The 15,000-nt window shown below is 48.5% G+C and overlaps 2 protein-coding genes across 2 annotated transcripts in view; one reads left to right on the forward strand and one right to left on the reverse strand.

Moving 5' to 3' along the window:
- b3glctb (beta 3-glucosyltransferase b) overlaps positions 1 to 12,785 on the reverse strand; it is a gene marked incomplete at both ends in the record, with an annotated part of 60,270 nt that extends 47,485 nt beyond the window's left edge. The window contains 2 exons of the mRNA XM_084437211.1: positions 8,793 to 8,902; positions 12,704 to 12,785. Coding sequence (XP_084293337.1) covers positions 8,793 to 8,902; positions 12,704 to 12,785 — 192 coding nt within the window. The remainder of the gene's footprint in view (positions 1 to 8,792; positions 8,903 to 12,703) is intronic.
- Positions 12,786 to 14,087: 1,302 nt separating this feature from the next.
- The window catches only part of medag (mesenteric estrogen dependent adipogenesis), a gene marked incomplete at its 5' end in the record, with an annotated part of 1,877 nt that continues 964 nt past the window's right edge, over positions 14,088 to 15,000 (forward strand). The window contains 3 exons of the mRNA XM_084437222.1: positions 14,088 to 14,329; positions 14,472 to 14,563; positions 14,885 to 15,000. Of these exons, the coding sequence (XP_084293348.1) occupies positions 14,088 to 14,329; positions 14,472 to 14,563; positions 14,885 to 15,000 (450 nt within the window). The remainder of the gene's footprint in view (positions 14,330 to 14,471; positions 14,564 to 14,884) is intronic.

The following is a 15,000-nucleotide window of genomic DNA, read 5'->3' on the forward strand; positions in this document are numbered from 1 at the left end:
CCATGTGTGATCGATCAAACATCCGTATGCCACCAATCACATCGTCCGAATGATCAGGCAGTGTGGATGAAGACAGTTTAAATTTCATTTAAATATCACGCCCCTACATATTCTGGACTCGCCCCTGTAGTTTACAGCATGGAGATATACCCTATAAATAAATGCGGAACTTGGCGCGGAAATAACGTGACGCCCGGTTTTCTGTCCTCCGATCGCTCGTCCCCTCTTCTGTCCTCCGGTCGCTCGTCCCCTCTTCTGTCCTCCGGTCGCTCGTCCCCTCTTCTGTCCTCCGATCGCTCGTCCCCTCTTCTGTCCTCCGGTCGCTCGTCCCCTCTTCTGTCCTCCGGTCGCTCGTCCTCTCTTCTGTCCTCCGATCGCTCGTCCTCTCTTCTGTCCTCCGATCGCTCGTCCTCTCTTCTGTCCTCCGATCGCTCGTCCTCTCTTCTGTCCTCCGATCGCTCGTCCTCTCTTCTGTCCTCCGATCGCTCGTCCGCTCTTCTTTCCTCTCTTCTGTCCTCCGATCGCTCGTCCTCTCTTCTGTCCTCCAATCACTCATCCACTCTTCTGTCTTCTCTTCTGTCCTCCGATCTCTCGTCCTCTCTTCTGTCCTCCGATCGCTCGTCCGCTCTTCTTTCCTCTCTTCTGTCCTCCGATCGCTCGTCCTCTCTTCTGTCCTCCAATCACTCATCCACTCTTCTGTCTTCTCTTCTGTCCTCCGATCTCTCGTCCTCTCTTCTGTCCTCCGATCTCTCGTCCTCTCTTCTGTCCTCCGATCGCTCGTCCACTCTTCTGTCCTCCGGTCGCTCGTTCTCTCTTCTGTCCTCTCTTCTGTCCTCCGATCGCTCGTCCTCTCTTCTGTCCTCCGGTCCCTTAGTAAACGAGGGCCAACGAGAGACAGGAACCCAGGCGAGGTGACGAAGGGGGACAGCGCTGTGATGCACCTCGTCACTCTCCAGGACGAAGCTCATCTGTTATTCGCACGGCAGACACCTTTAATTGTTACCGTCTGGAACAGGAAAGTGCTGAGAATGCGTCAATCCAGGGACGTGTGACGCACGGCGCTCTCTCTCTCTCACAGCGCCGGGACAACGAGGCGCTTCCATGTTTGTTATTTTGGTGGAGCCACTTCCGTCTGTCACATCCATTCATATCTGAATCACAATAACACAACCCGGTCGTTTCTAGATGTTTCTCAAAAGAGAACGAGGAGGGACTTGATAAGAGGTTTTCTGATGACTCTCTGTTCTGTGTTATTGTTGTCGTTGTTGTTGTTCTTAAAGCTATTCTCTAAAGCACACATTGTATACGGGTGTAAAACTAAAGAACTACGTATAGGATCCACCATGACGATAAAGCACAAACTCAATGCTATCTGGTCTGATCCGACTACACTGCGCTAGGGTGTTGTCTGTGACTGACCCAGGATCTGTCTGCTGTTATACTCTGAATGGAGTGTGTCTCTGTGACTGACCCAGGATCTGTCTGCTGTTGTGCTCAATAAACCCTGAGTCTGATCTGAATCCTGTCCAGAGTACTACTTCCTCTCCTCGGCCGTTGAATCTTCAAAACCAAATCTCATCATTTATCAACTGCGTCACGAACATTCTTGGATCCAGACCTGCATCATATCAGGTCAGCCATGTTGGAATTCTTATGTGCTCACCTGATGTGTCTCTGATGTGCTTAGTTACCTGATGTGTCTCTTGTGTGCTTAGTTACCTGATGTGTCTCTTGTGTGCTTAGTTACCTGATGTGTCTCTGATGTGCTTAGTTACCTGATGTGTCTCTTATGTGCTTAGTTACCTGATGTGTCTCTGATGTGCTTAGTTACCTGATGTGTCTCTGATGTGCTTAGTTACCTGATGTGTCTCTGATGTGCTTAGTTACCTGATGTGTCTCTTGTGTGCTTAGTTACCTGATGTGTCTCTGATGTGCTTAGTTACCTGATGTGTCTCTTATGTGCTTAGTTACCTGATGTGTCTCTTATGTGCTTAGTTACCTGATGTGTCTCTTAGTTGCTTAGTTACCTGATGTGTCTCTTGTGTGCTTAGTTACCTGATGTGTCTCTTGTGTGCTTAGTTATCTGATGTGTCTCTTGTGTGCTTAGTTACCTGATGTGTCTCTGATGTGCTTAGTTACCTGATGTGTCTCTTGTGTGCTTAGTTACCTGATGTGTCTCTTATGTGCTCATCTGATGTGTCTCTTGTGTGCTTAGTTACCTGATGTGTCTCTTGTGTGCTTAGTTACCTGATGTGTCTCTTATGTGCTTAGTTACCTGATGTGTCTCTTGTGTGCTTAGTTACCTGATGTGTCTCTTGTGTGCTTAGTTACCTGATGTGTCTCTTGTGTGCTTAGTTACCTGATGTGTCTCTTATGTGCTCATCTGATGTGTCTCTTATGTGCTTAGTTACCTGATGTGTCTCTTGTGTGCTTAGTTACCTGATGTGTCTCTTGTGTGCTTAGTTACCTGATGTGTCTCTTATGTGCTTAGTTACCTGATGTGTCTCTTGTGTGCTTAGTTACCTGATGTGTCTCTTGTGTGCTTAGTTACCTGATGTGTCTCTTATGTGCTTAGTTACCTGATGTGTCTCTTATGTGCTTAGTTACCTGATGTGTCTCTTAGTTGCTTAGTTACCTGATGTGTCTCTTGTGTGCTTAGTTACCTGATGTGTCTCTTGTGTGCTTAGTTACCTGATGTGTCTCTTATGTGCTTAGTTACCTGATGTGTCTCTTATGTGCTTAGTTACCTGATGTGTCTCTTAGTTGCTTAGTTACCTGATGTGTCTCTTATGTGCTCATCTGATGTGTCTCTTATGTGCTTAGTTACCTGATGTGTCTCTTGTGTGCTTAGTTACCTGATGTGTCTCTTGTGTGCTTAGTTACCTGATGTGTCTCATTGTCTCTGGCTGAACTATATTCCAATTTGAGACTGAAAAGGGGAGAGATGATGGTTTTGGTATTAAAGGACTAAAAAATGTAAGACAAACGATATTTGGCAGAATGATAATTAAATAGTCGGATATTAATTAGTGAATATCTATTACCTGTGGGTTAGGGTTAGGGCTACTGTTTCACAATAACAAGGGGAACCACGGTTCAAACAATTAAGGGTTAAAATATGAGTGAGAGAGAAGACATAAAGTGACAAATAAAGAGTAATAAAACCTCTTATCAGGACTGGAACGAGCCGAGTTCAGTCATCTGAATCATGCAAGGCTATTGGAGCTGTATCAGTCAAATGAACATGTTGTATTCAGAAATCAAGCTTCACGCTGCTCTGAGAACCAGCTAGACTTCCCACTGCTCCCTCCCGCCTGAAACAGAGCCAGGGGGACGAGGACATCTACTGGTAATGTAGGGTACTACACCAGTTTAGACTAACATTACTGGGGGCGGCTGTAGCTCAGTTGGTAGAGCGGGTCGTTCAATGATCCAAGGGTCAGTGGTTCGAATCCCAGCTCCGACTGTCCACATGTCGAAGTGTCCTTGAGCAAGACACCTAACCCCAAATTGCTCCCAATGAGCAGGTTAGCACCTTGCATGGCAGCTGCCGCCATTGGTGTGTGAATGTGTGTGAATGGGTGAATGAGAGGCCATTGGTGTGTGGATGTGTGTGTGAATGGGTGAATGAGAGGTCATTGTAAAGCGCTTTGAGTGCCGCTAAGGTGGAAAAGCGCTATATAAGTGTAGTACATTTACATTTTACCATTTTACTGCTCACAAGCTAAGCAGTCAAATAAGCATCCCAACAAGTAGAGAGGCGAGGCGATCGGAAGAGAGACACAAATATCTCCTCTTTAACAGCTTCTCCTACACTTCCTGCTTTGCAAAGCACCGAGCCAATCACAGCAGAGAGTCCAGCGTGTCGGGCCGCGGGATAGGGCGGTTTAGCTATGGCTGGACTTTTGCAGATCATAGTTGGTCAGTTCTCCCTGCTGGCAGTTTACAGTGGAAGTAGGTTGAGATACGTGGGGATCAGTAAAGAGAGACCGTAGACAGAGAGGGTAGAAGGGGCTCTTAAAGGGGATGGGTAGGTCCAGAGTGGGAAGGGGCTCTTAAAGGGGATGGGTAGGTTCAGAGAGGGGAGAGGAATGGGTTCTTAAAGGGGATGGGTAGGTTCAGAGAGGGGAGAGGAATGGGCTCTTAAAGGGGATGGGTAGGTCCAGAGAGGGTAGAATGGGCTCTTAAAGGGGATGGGTAGGTTCAGAGAGGGGAGAGGAATGGGTTCTTAAAGGGGATGGGTAGGTCCAGAGAGGGGATGGGCTCTTAAAGGGGATGGGTAGGTTCAGAGAGGGTAGAATGGGCTCTTAAAGGGGATGGGTAGGTCCAGAGAGGGGAGAGGAATGGGCTCTTAAAGGGGATGGGTAGGTTCAGAGAGGGGAGAGGAATGGGCTCTTAAAGGGGATGGGTAGGTCCAGAGAGGGAAGGGGCTCTTAAAGGGGATGGGTAGGTCCAGAGAGGGAATGGGCTCTTAAAGGGGATGGGTAGGTCCAGAGAGGGGAGAGGAATGGGCTCTTAAAGGGGATGGGTAGGTCCAGAGAGGGGAGAGGAATGGGCTCTTAAAGGGGATGGGTAGGTCCAGAGAGGGGAGAGGAATGGGCTCTTAAAGGGGATGGGTAGGTCCAGAGAGGGGAGAATGGGCTCTTAAAGGGGATGGGTAGGTCCAGAGAGGGAATGGGCTCTTAAAGGGGATGGGTAGGTTCAGAGAGGGGAGAGGCTCTTAAAGGGGATGGGTAGGTCCAGAGAGGGGAGAATGGGCTCTTAAAGGGGATGGGTAGGTTCAGAGAGGGGAGAGGAATGGGCTCTTAAAGGGGATGGGTAGGTCCAGAGAGGAATGGGCTCTTAAAGGGGATGGGTAGGTCCAGAGAGGAATGGGCTCTTAAAGGGGATGGGTAGGTCCAGAGAGGGGAGAGGAATGGGCTCTTAAAGGGGATGGGTAGGTCCAGAGAGGGGAGAATGGGCTCTTAAAGGGGATGGGTAGGTCCAGAGAGGGGAGAGGAATGGGCTCTTAAAGGGGATGGGTAGGTCCAGAGAGGGGAGAATGGGCTCTTAAAGGGGATGGGTAGGTCCAGAGAGGGGAGAGGAATGGGCTCTTAAAGGGGATGGGTAGGTTCAGAGAGGGGAGAGGAATGGGCTCTTAAAGGGGATGGGTAGGTCCAGAGAGGGGAGAGGAATGGGCTCTTAAAGGGGATGGGTAGGTCCAGAGAGGGTAGAGGCTCTTAAAGGGGATGGGTAGGTTCAGAGAGGGTAGAGGCTCTTAAAGGGGATGGGTAGGTCCAGAGAGGGGAGAGGAATGGGCTCTTAAAGGGGATGGGTAGGTCCAGAGAGGGGAGAGGAATGGGCTCTTAAAGGGGATGGGTAGGTCCAGAGAGGGGAGAGGAATGGGCTCTTAAAGGGGATGGGTAGGTCCAGAGAGGGTAGAGGAATGGGCTCTTAAAGGGGATGGGTAGGTCCAGAGAGGGTAGAATGGGCTCTTAAAGGGGATGGGTAGGTCCAGAGAGGGGAGAATGGGCTCTTAAAGGGGATGGGTAGGTCCAGAGAGGGTAGAGGAATGGGCTCTTAAAGGGGATGGGTAGGTCCAGAGAGGGGAGAATGGGCTCTTAAAGGGGATGGGTAGGTCCAGAGAGGGTAGAATGGGCTCTTAAAGGGGATGGGTAGGTCCAGAGAGGGTAGAGGAATGGGCTCTTAAAGGGGATGGGTAGGTCCAGAGAGGGGAGAATGGGCTCTTAAAGGGGATGGGTAGGTTCAGAGAGGGTAGAATGGGCTCTTAAAGGGGATGGGTAGGTCCAGAGAGGGGAGAGGAATGGGCTCTTAAAGGGGATGGGTAGGTCCAGAGAGGGGAGAGGAATGGGCTCTTAAAGGGGATGGGTAGGTCCAGAGAGGTAGAGGAATGGGCTCTTAAAGGGGATGGGTAGGTCCAGAGAGGGGAGAGGAATGGGCTCTTAAAGGGGATGGGTAGGTCCAGAGAGGGGAGAGGAATGGGCTCTTAAAGGGGATGGGTAGGTTCAGAGAGGGGGGAGGAAGGGGCTCTTAAAGGGGATGGGTAGGTCCAGAGAGGGAATGGGCTCTTAAAGGGGATGGGTAGGTCCAGAGAGGGTAGAATGGGCTCTTAAAGGGGATGGGTAGGTCCAGAGAGGGGAGAGGAAGGGGCTCTTAAAGGGGATGGGTAGGTCCAGAGAGGGGAGAGGAATGGGCTCTTAAAGGGGATGGGTAGGTTCAGAGAGGGGAGAGGAATGGGCTCTTAAAGGGGATGGGTAGGTCCAGAGAGGGAAGGGGCTCTTAAAGGGGATGGGTAGGTCCAGAGAGGGGAGAGGAATGGGCTCTTAAAGGGGATGGGTAGGTCCAGAGAGGGGAGAGGAATGGGCTCTTAAAGGGGATGGGTAGGTCCAGAGAGGGGAGAGGAATGGGCTCTTAAAGGGGATGGGTAGGTCCAGAGAGGGGAGAATGGGCTCTTAAAGGGGATGGGTAGGTTCAGAGAGGGGAGAGGAAGGGGCTCTTAAAGGGGATGGGTACGTCCAGAGAGGGGAGAGGAATGGGCTCTTAAAGGGGATGGGTAGGTTCAGAGAGGGGAGAGGAATGGGCTCTTAAAGGGGATGGGTAGGTCCAGAGAGGGCAGAGGAATGGGCTCTTAAAGGGGATGGGTAGGTTCAGAGAGGGAATGGGCTCTTAAAGGGGATGGGTAGGTCCAGAGAGGGGAGAGGAATGGGCTCTTAAAGGGGATGGGTAGGTCCAGAGAGGGAATGGGCTCTTAAAGGGGATGGGTAGGTCCAGAGAGGGTAGAATGGGCTCTTAAAGGGGATGGGTAGGTTCAGAGAGGGTAGAATGGGCTCTTAAAGGGGATGGGTAGGTCCAGAGAGGGGAGAGGAATGGGCTCTTAAAGGGGATGGGTAGGTCCAGAGAGGGGAGAATGGGCTCTTAAAGGGGATGGGTAGGTCCAGAGAGGGGAGAATGGGCTCTTAAAGGGGATGGGTAGGTCCAGAGAGGGAATGGGCTCTTAAAGGGGATGGGTAGGTCCAGAGAGGGTAGAATGGGCTCTTAAAGGGGATGGGTAGGTCCAGAGAGGGAATGGGCTCTTAAAGGGGATGGGTAGGTCCAGAGAGGGTAGAATGGGCTCTTAAAGGGGATGGGTAGGTCCAGAGAGGGGAGAGGAATGGGCTCTTAAAGGGGATGGGTAGGTCCAGAGAGGGAATGGGCTCTTAAAGGGGATGGGTAGGTCCAGAGAGGGAATGGGCTCTTAAAGGGGATGGGTAGGTCCAGAGAGGGTAGAATGGGCTCTTAAAGGGGATGGGTAGGTCCAGAGAGGGAGAGGAATGGTCTCTTAAAGGGGATGGGTAGGTTCAGAGAGGGTAGAATGGGCTCTTAAAGGGGATGGGTAGGTCCAGAGAGGGAAGGGGCTCTTAAAGGGGATGGGTAGGTTCAGAGAGGGAATGGGCTCTTAAAGGGGATGGGTAGGTTCAGAGAGGGAATGGGCTCTTAAAGGGGATGGGTAGGTCCAGAGAGGGGAGAGGAATGGGCTCTTAAAGGGGATGGGTAGGTCCAGAGAGGGGAGAGGAATGGGCTCTTAAAGGGGATGGGTAGGTCCAGAAAGGGGAGAGGAATGGGCTCTTAAAGGGGATGGGTAGGTCCAGAGTGGGAATGGGCTCTTAAAGGGGATGGGTAGGTTCAGAGAGGGGAGAGGAATGGGCTCTTAAAGGGGATGGGTAGGTTCAGAGAGGGGAGAGGAATGGGCTCTTAAAGGGGATGGGTAGGTCCAGAGAGGGGAGAGGAATGGGCTCTTAAAGGGGATGGGTAGGTCCAGAGAGGGTAGAATGGGCTCTTAAAGGGGATGGGTAGGTTCAGAGAGGGTAGAATGGGCTCTTAAAGGGGATGGGTAGGTCCAGAGAGGGAATGGGCTCTTAAAGGGGATGGGTAGGTCCAGAGAGGGGAGAATGGGCTCTTAAAGGGGATGGGTAGGTCCAGAGAGGGTAGAATGGGCTCTTAAAGGGGATGGGTAGGTCCAGAGAGGGGAGAGGAATGGGCTCTTAAAGGGGATGGGTAGGTTCAGAGAGGGGAGAGGAATGGGCTCTTAAAGGGGATGGGTAGGTTCAGAGAGGGGAGAGGAATGGGCTCTTAAAGGGGATGGGTAGGTTCAGAGAGGGGAGAGGAATGGGCTCTTAAAGGGGATGGGTAGGTCCAGAGAGGGGAGAGGAAGGGGCTCTTAAAGGGGATGGGTAGGTCCAGAGAGGGTAGAGGAATGGGCTCTTAAAGGGGATGGGTAGGTCCAGAGAGGGGAGAATGGGCTCTTAAAGGGGAGGGGTAGGTCCAGAGAGGGGAGAGGCTCTTAAAGGGGATGGGTAGGTCCAGAGAGGGGAGAGGAATGGGCTGTCCTAACCTCCTTATCACCGGGCTAGGCTGTCCTAACCTCATCACCGGGCTAGGCTGTCCTAACCTCATCACCGGGCTAGGCTGTCCTAACCTCATCACCGGGCTAGGCTGTCCTAGCCTCATCACCGGGCTAGGCTGTCCTAGCCTCATCACCGGGCTAGGCTGTCCTAGCCTCATCACCGGGCTAGGCTGTCCAAGCCTCATCACCGGGCTAGGCTGTCCTAACCTCATCACCGGGCTAGGCTGTCCTAACCTCATCACCGGGCTAGGCTGTCCTAGCCTCATCACCGGGCTAGGCTGTCCTAGCCTCATCACCGGGCTAGGCTGTCCAAGCCTCATCACCGGGCTAGGCTGTCCTAGCCTCATCACCGGGCTAGGCTGTCCTAGCCTCATCACCAGCCCCCGCGCTGTCCCTTTAAGAGCGTTACCTGCGTAAGGTGAGCTGCCTGCTGCAGAAGCTCCGCCCTCCTGATCTGGGCCCGACGGGCGTGATAGGGATTCCTCTGACTCTGGATCACAAACACCACCTCCTCTGGACCTGAGGGAGACGGAGAGAACAGAGAGAGAGAGAGAGGGAGGGGGGGAGGGGGGGAGGGGGGCAGACAGAGAGACAGAGAGAGAGAGAGGGAGAGGGAGGGAGGGAGGGGGGGCAGACAGAGAGACAGAGAGAGAGAGAGAGAGAGAGAGAGAGAGAGAGAGAGAGGGAGGGAGGGAGGGAGGGAGAGAGGGGGGGCAGACAGAGACACAGAGAGAGAGAGAGAGAGAGAGAGAGAGAGAGAGAGAGAGAGAGGGAGGGAGGGAGAGGGAGGGAGAGAGGGAGGGCAGACAGAGAGACAGAGAGAGAGAGAGAGAGAGAGAGAGAGGGAGGGAGGGAGGGAGAGGGGGGGGCAGACAGAGAGAGAGAGAGAGAGAGAGAGAGAGAGAGAGGAGGGAGGGAGGGGGGAGAGAGGGGGGAAGACAGAGAGACAGAGACAGAGAGGGAGGGAGAGAGGGGGGCAGACAGAGAGAGAGACAGAGAGGGAGGGAGAGAGGGAGAGGGAGAGGGAGAGAGGGGGGGCAGACAGAGAGACAGAGAGAGAAAGAAGAGAGAGAGGGGAGGCAGACAGAGACAGAGAGAGAGAGAAAGAGAGAGAGAGAGGAAGAGCAATAAATAGGGATTAAGAGAGACAGAGAAAAAGAGAATGGAGGTGAGTCTACAGCTGCAAAAGGAGAGAGACCACAAATTCTCTATCATATCCCATCTAATCCTGTTTGCTGTCAAAGTGAGATGAACTGATACTCTTACACACAACTCACTGCCTCCAAAGTGAATAACCTGGACATCTGTGGACTCAAGCTGTGGTTTATAAAAACGTATTATTGGCTATCACTAATAGCTAATAAAAGTAATAAAATAGTACAATTTCACTGTTTTGTTCACTCATATAAAAATAACCTCTAGTGATATTATACCCACCAATAGTACTGAAGGTTTGCCGAGGGGGCTCTGACTTCTAAAGAAAGAGAGAGAGGGATGAGGAAAGAAAGAAAGAAAGAAAGAAAGAAAGAAAGAAAGAAAGAAAGAAAGAAAGAAAGAAAGAAAGAAAGAAAGAAAGAAAGAAAGAAAGAAAACAGTGAGTGATGAAGATTGTGTTATTAGATAGATAGATAGATAGATAGATAGATAGATAGATAGATAGATAGATAGATAGATAGATAGATAGATAGATAGATAGATAGATAGATAGATAGATAGATAGATAGATAGATAGATAGATAGAGTAGCTGGCCAAAATCATCTCTTACTTGAAGGTCGTCTGTGTTTGGGTTCCCCGCATGAATGTAGCTAGGACCTAAGGAGAAAGTGAACAAAGGACATCTCTGTAAAAAAAAGAGTGATAATAAAATAAAATAGGACAGAGTGTAGACTAACGTTGTCCGTGGCGTGTAGACCTAACCTTACACCCAAGAGAGTAGACTAACGTTGTCCGTATCTTGTAGACCTAACCTTACACCCAAGAGATTCAGCACTAAAGACATGGACAGCGACACGGTTCCTTTTCAGCACCTTGGACAGCAACCGGTCAGCCCGTCCATCACTGTCAACGCATGCGCGGTGTCTGGGATGGCTGCTTAGTGCTGGATACATCCACATATTACTATCTTTACCATTAGTGCTGGATACATCCACATATTACTATCTTTAGTGCTGGATACATCCACATATTACTATCTTTAGTGCTGGATACATCCACATATTACTATCTTTAGTGCTGGATACATCCACATATTACTATCTTTAGTGCTGGATACATCCACATATTACTATCTTTAGTGCTGGATACATCCACATATTACTATCTTTAGTGCTGGATACATCCACATATTACTATCTTTAGTGCTGGATACATCCACATATTACTATCTTTAGTGCTGGATACATCCACATATTACTATCTTTAGTGCTGGATACATCCACATATTACTATCTTTACCAACTTACAGAAATCACATGCATCACGCTATGTGCACTGTACTCTTGTTGATTGTTGTCAAACTAGTAGCTGACTAGGAGGAAAGCTAGTTTCTGTCAAAGCACACCTCCATGTTAGACCGACCCACCGACTCTTCATTCATTCATTCATTCATTCATTCATTCATTCATTCATTCATTCATTCATTCATTCATTCATTCATTCATTCACACAAGTTCTAACCCGAGGCTAGCTCGCTAGTATACATGCTTAGCCACCAAGCTAACCATGTTAGGGAGCGAGCATGCTACACCCCTGGGCTGTATACTAAGACAGAAAAGATTAGATAGATTCACAACTTTGTCAAACTTTAGGTCACGGATATCCAGCATTGTGAACCTGCGCGTCCCCCATGTGCTGAGGTTGTGTTTATCTATCTACCTGGTTCTAGCTTACATCCATCTTATAGCAGGACGGATCCACCCTGTCTTACCAAACGAAAGAAGAAGACCCCAAAGCGCTATTTCATATCCGGTAACACTGTTGCAAGGATGCATGGCTCCTGGCTTGGTCGACAGGAAGCATAACATTGCTAGTTAGCTAGCTTAGCTGGGTTTATTTCACAAAACATAGCTAACTCGAAAGATCCATTGTAGACTAGTGCCTGTAGACTGCCCTGCCTAGTACAGATAAATGATGCTCTAGCGGCCTCGTGTGGCCAGTAAAGGTATAGCACCATTGTCAAACGGGATTAGTTCTATAAATGAGGCCTACAGACGAATAAGCATGTTATATTTACACTTACAGATGTGTTACTGTTGTAATCTCAGTGTATTCTGATTTTTATATCAAAAGGAGGTTAGGCTGGAGGGAGGGGGGGCAGACAGAGAGAGAGAGAGAGGGAGGGAGAGAGGGGGGGCAGACAGAGAGACAGAGAGAGAGAGAGAGAGAGAGGGGGGGCAGACAGAGAGAGAGAGAGGGGGGGGGCAGACAGAGAGACAGAGAGAGGGGGGCAGACAGAGAGGGAGAGAGAGGGGGGCAGACAGAGAGAGAGAGAGAGGGAGGGGGGGGGGCAGACAGAAATATCGAATAATCGAAATATATATATTTTAAAGTATTTAATAGATCCTACATTCCAACACTTCCTGAAAGCTGAGAAACTGCGCTTTCTAGTAATATAGGAAAATCCAATTAATATTTGTAATGTTGGCACTGCACTCACTGAGCTAAAGGGTTAAAGATACAGCTGAGCAAGTGGAAAAACAGTGGAAAAAAACAACCAAGCACATGACTTGAGGGATGATGAGTTGTAGAATCATAGTCCGTATTTCTGGCAGTCAGTCACCAATCAATTACAGAGGGCGTGTTGACATCTTAAGTGTTGACGTTTCTACATGTCGACTAAAGCATGGCGCCTGCATGTATGAAATAATACAAAATAGTCATGTCCATATGACCTATTTCCGTGAAGAAAACGATGAATCTTCATCTATCAATGAAGCAAGAGACAGTTACTGTGTAGTGAATGAATCATAGTCCGTTCATGGCAATCAGTCACCCAACGCAAATACAGAGGGAGTGTTAACATCGTCTTGAGTGTTGACATTTCTTCATGTCGATATGGCCTTTATACAACAGAAAAGTAGGTTACCTCATTCATTCAATTCACCGTTTGCGGACCAATTTACTTGAATAAAACTATGAATATATATATTAATCTAACAGTGAAGCAAGAGGCATATGTGTATAAGAACATGCATATGAATACAACAGAGGGAGACACACAATGACTTGTTTATACAGTTTGTTTACAATTTCCTTCAACCCAACAGCGACAACACTGAACTGAACCCAGACTACCTTCAGCAAGATCAGTGACGTCACACTCACATGGCACCAGTCCCCCAATCCTCCCAGGGACGCAACCTTGCCGTGACCCTTGACCCCACCCTCTACCTCGACTCCCATATCCGCCAAATTGCTAAAACATCCTTCTATCACCTTCGCAATATTGCAAAAATCCCCCCCCACACACACACACACCGTTTCCCATATAAAGCGAGTTCTATATAAGTCCAACCTATTATTCTTATATGAACTCATGGACTTGCTGCCAGTTCTTTCTCTCAAACACTAATAACCACTTCCCCTATTGGACACACCTGAATCACGCCTCACATTACACAAGTTCATTTACATATGGCTTTTACACAAAACAATAACATATGCTATATATGGGACCAATGAGCCCCAAAGCTGCATGTTGATCATCTCCCAAAGACTTCAAGCGCTATCTCAACTGAGATATATGATTGCACAGAGTTGATAAGCCAACCTTATCATTTTGACCATTTTGCTTTTGGTTTTCAATCAATCAATCAATCAATCAATCAATCAATCAATCAATCAAAGCTTTATTTGTATAGCGCATTTCATACCCAGAGGCAACACAATGCGCTTGACATTCAATGACCTGAATGTTAGAACTAAGAATTATTGATCTCCCCAAGGAGAGTTCCTTTTGATGAGACAAACACGTAAACTTGCATGAATATTCCAAAAGGCATCGGCCCTCATTCAACATACAGCAGAATGGACACATGTTCATCTTGATTCCACGTTGTTAAAACAGTAGGGAAAGGTGTATTCATTTTTATTTGGTCTGACCAAAGATTGCTCTGAATATTAAGACATTAATGAGGAGTTTTACATTAGAAATAGATATTACATTACATTTACATTCCAGTCATTTAGCAGACGCTTTTATCCAAAGCGACTAACAATAATTGCATTTAACGTAGGAAGAGCCAATGTAGCCTACTACTACTCACCAGAACTCAAAAGTGCATTTTCCCTCTAAAACAAGTGACTAAGAGCATAATCTAGTGCTGAAGGCAAAGAGCAAGAATAGCAATCTAAAATACAATACAATAAAATGCACGTGCTTAGGAGGGAGCATTTGCTATTGAATTGATTGATATGCTATTGAAACCTGTCATCTGAAAAGTCATCTACACCTATGTAGCCTATTTATTATTATTCATGTTGATCTTGCCAACTGTTCAGTTAATGATTCATCAAGGGGAAGACAAGGCACGTGCACGATCAGATGACGGTAAAGAACCAAAGAGAGAGTTTCATTACTAGAATAAACACTTTTCCATTTCCTAATCACGTGGTGGAATTCATGCATCTGCAAGTGCATATAAAGAGCGCGTGCGCCTCCCAGCTCTCACTGAGCTGCAGACCGAACCATCTCAGAAGGTAAAGATGGCCATCGAAGAGGTCTCCCGGTGTCAGATGGACGTGGTTGAGCTGGAGGAGTTTCAGATGGACGTGGTTGAGCTGGAGGACTTTCTGAGGGACCCCCCGCGCGGGTTCACGGTAGAGAAGCACGGGAAAGCGCGTGCACGACACCGTCTGGTCAGAAGCGACCCGGAGAGGAGCCTCGTGCTCATCGATGACCTGATGTCATGCAAGGGAAAAGTAGTTTTCCACAACTCCCTGGGAAAGTAAGTGATTAGATTGTTCAAGAGAGTTTGTGTGTCAGACAATTTCTGTGCATGATGATGGACTCAATCAGACCCTCTCTCTCTCTCTCTCCCTCTCTAGGAAAATCAAAGTGCATAATTTGTGTGATTACACTCGCGTCAGAAAGAGCCTGACCTCCAAGAAGATCTACCTCCTGGTATCTGCATGCGAAGAACAACTCTTATTGAAAAACAACACTGCAAAAGACATCAAAGGTATACATCAAGATGCATTTAAACCTATGTTGCATTAACCTGTTTGCCAAAGCAACGTTTATCACTAGTAACCTTGCATAGTATAAACATGACACCATTTCACAAAATGGTCTGCTGTCAAAGGATCTTTGTCCATTGTGTGGGTCTGGATCATAACAGCCAGATCGGTTGCAGACAGTGGAGAATGACTCATGTTGGTTTCCTGAAGTCCAGTGACTCGTCCAGTGTGGGTGGAGGACATTCTTGGTTGACACAGGCATCATGACATTACTCATTCTCCCCTTTCTCTCGTTCTCTGTGTCCGTTGCTTGTTTTGCTCAGTGTTGCAGTGGTTTGTGGTGGTCATCGATGGGAGGGACCCGGTCATTAAGTGGGAGCTGGAGCGCGGGCTGGACCGGACCATCTCTTCGGTGGCGGGGGAGAGCTACAGGGTGGAT

The sequence above is a fragment of the Borostomias antarcticus genome, assembly GCF_949987555.1.
Source record: "Borostomias antarcticus genome assembly, chromosome: 1".
Lineage (NCBI taxonomy): Eukaryota > Metazoa > Chordata > Actinopteri > Stomiiformes > Stomiidae > Borostomias > Borostomias antarcticus.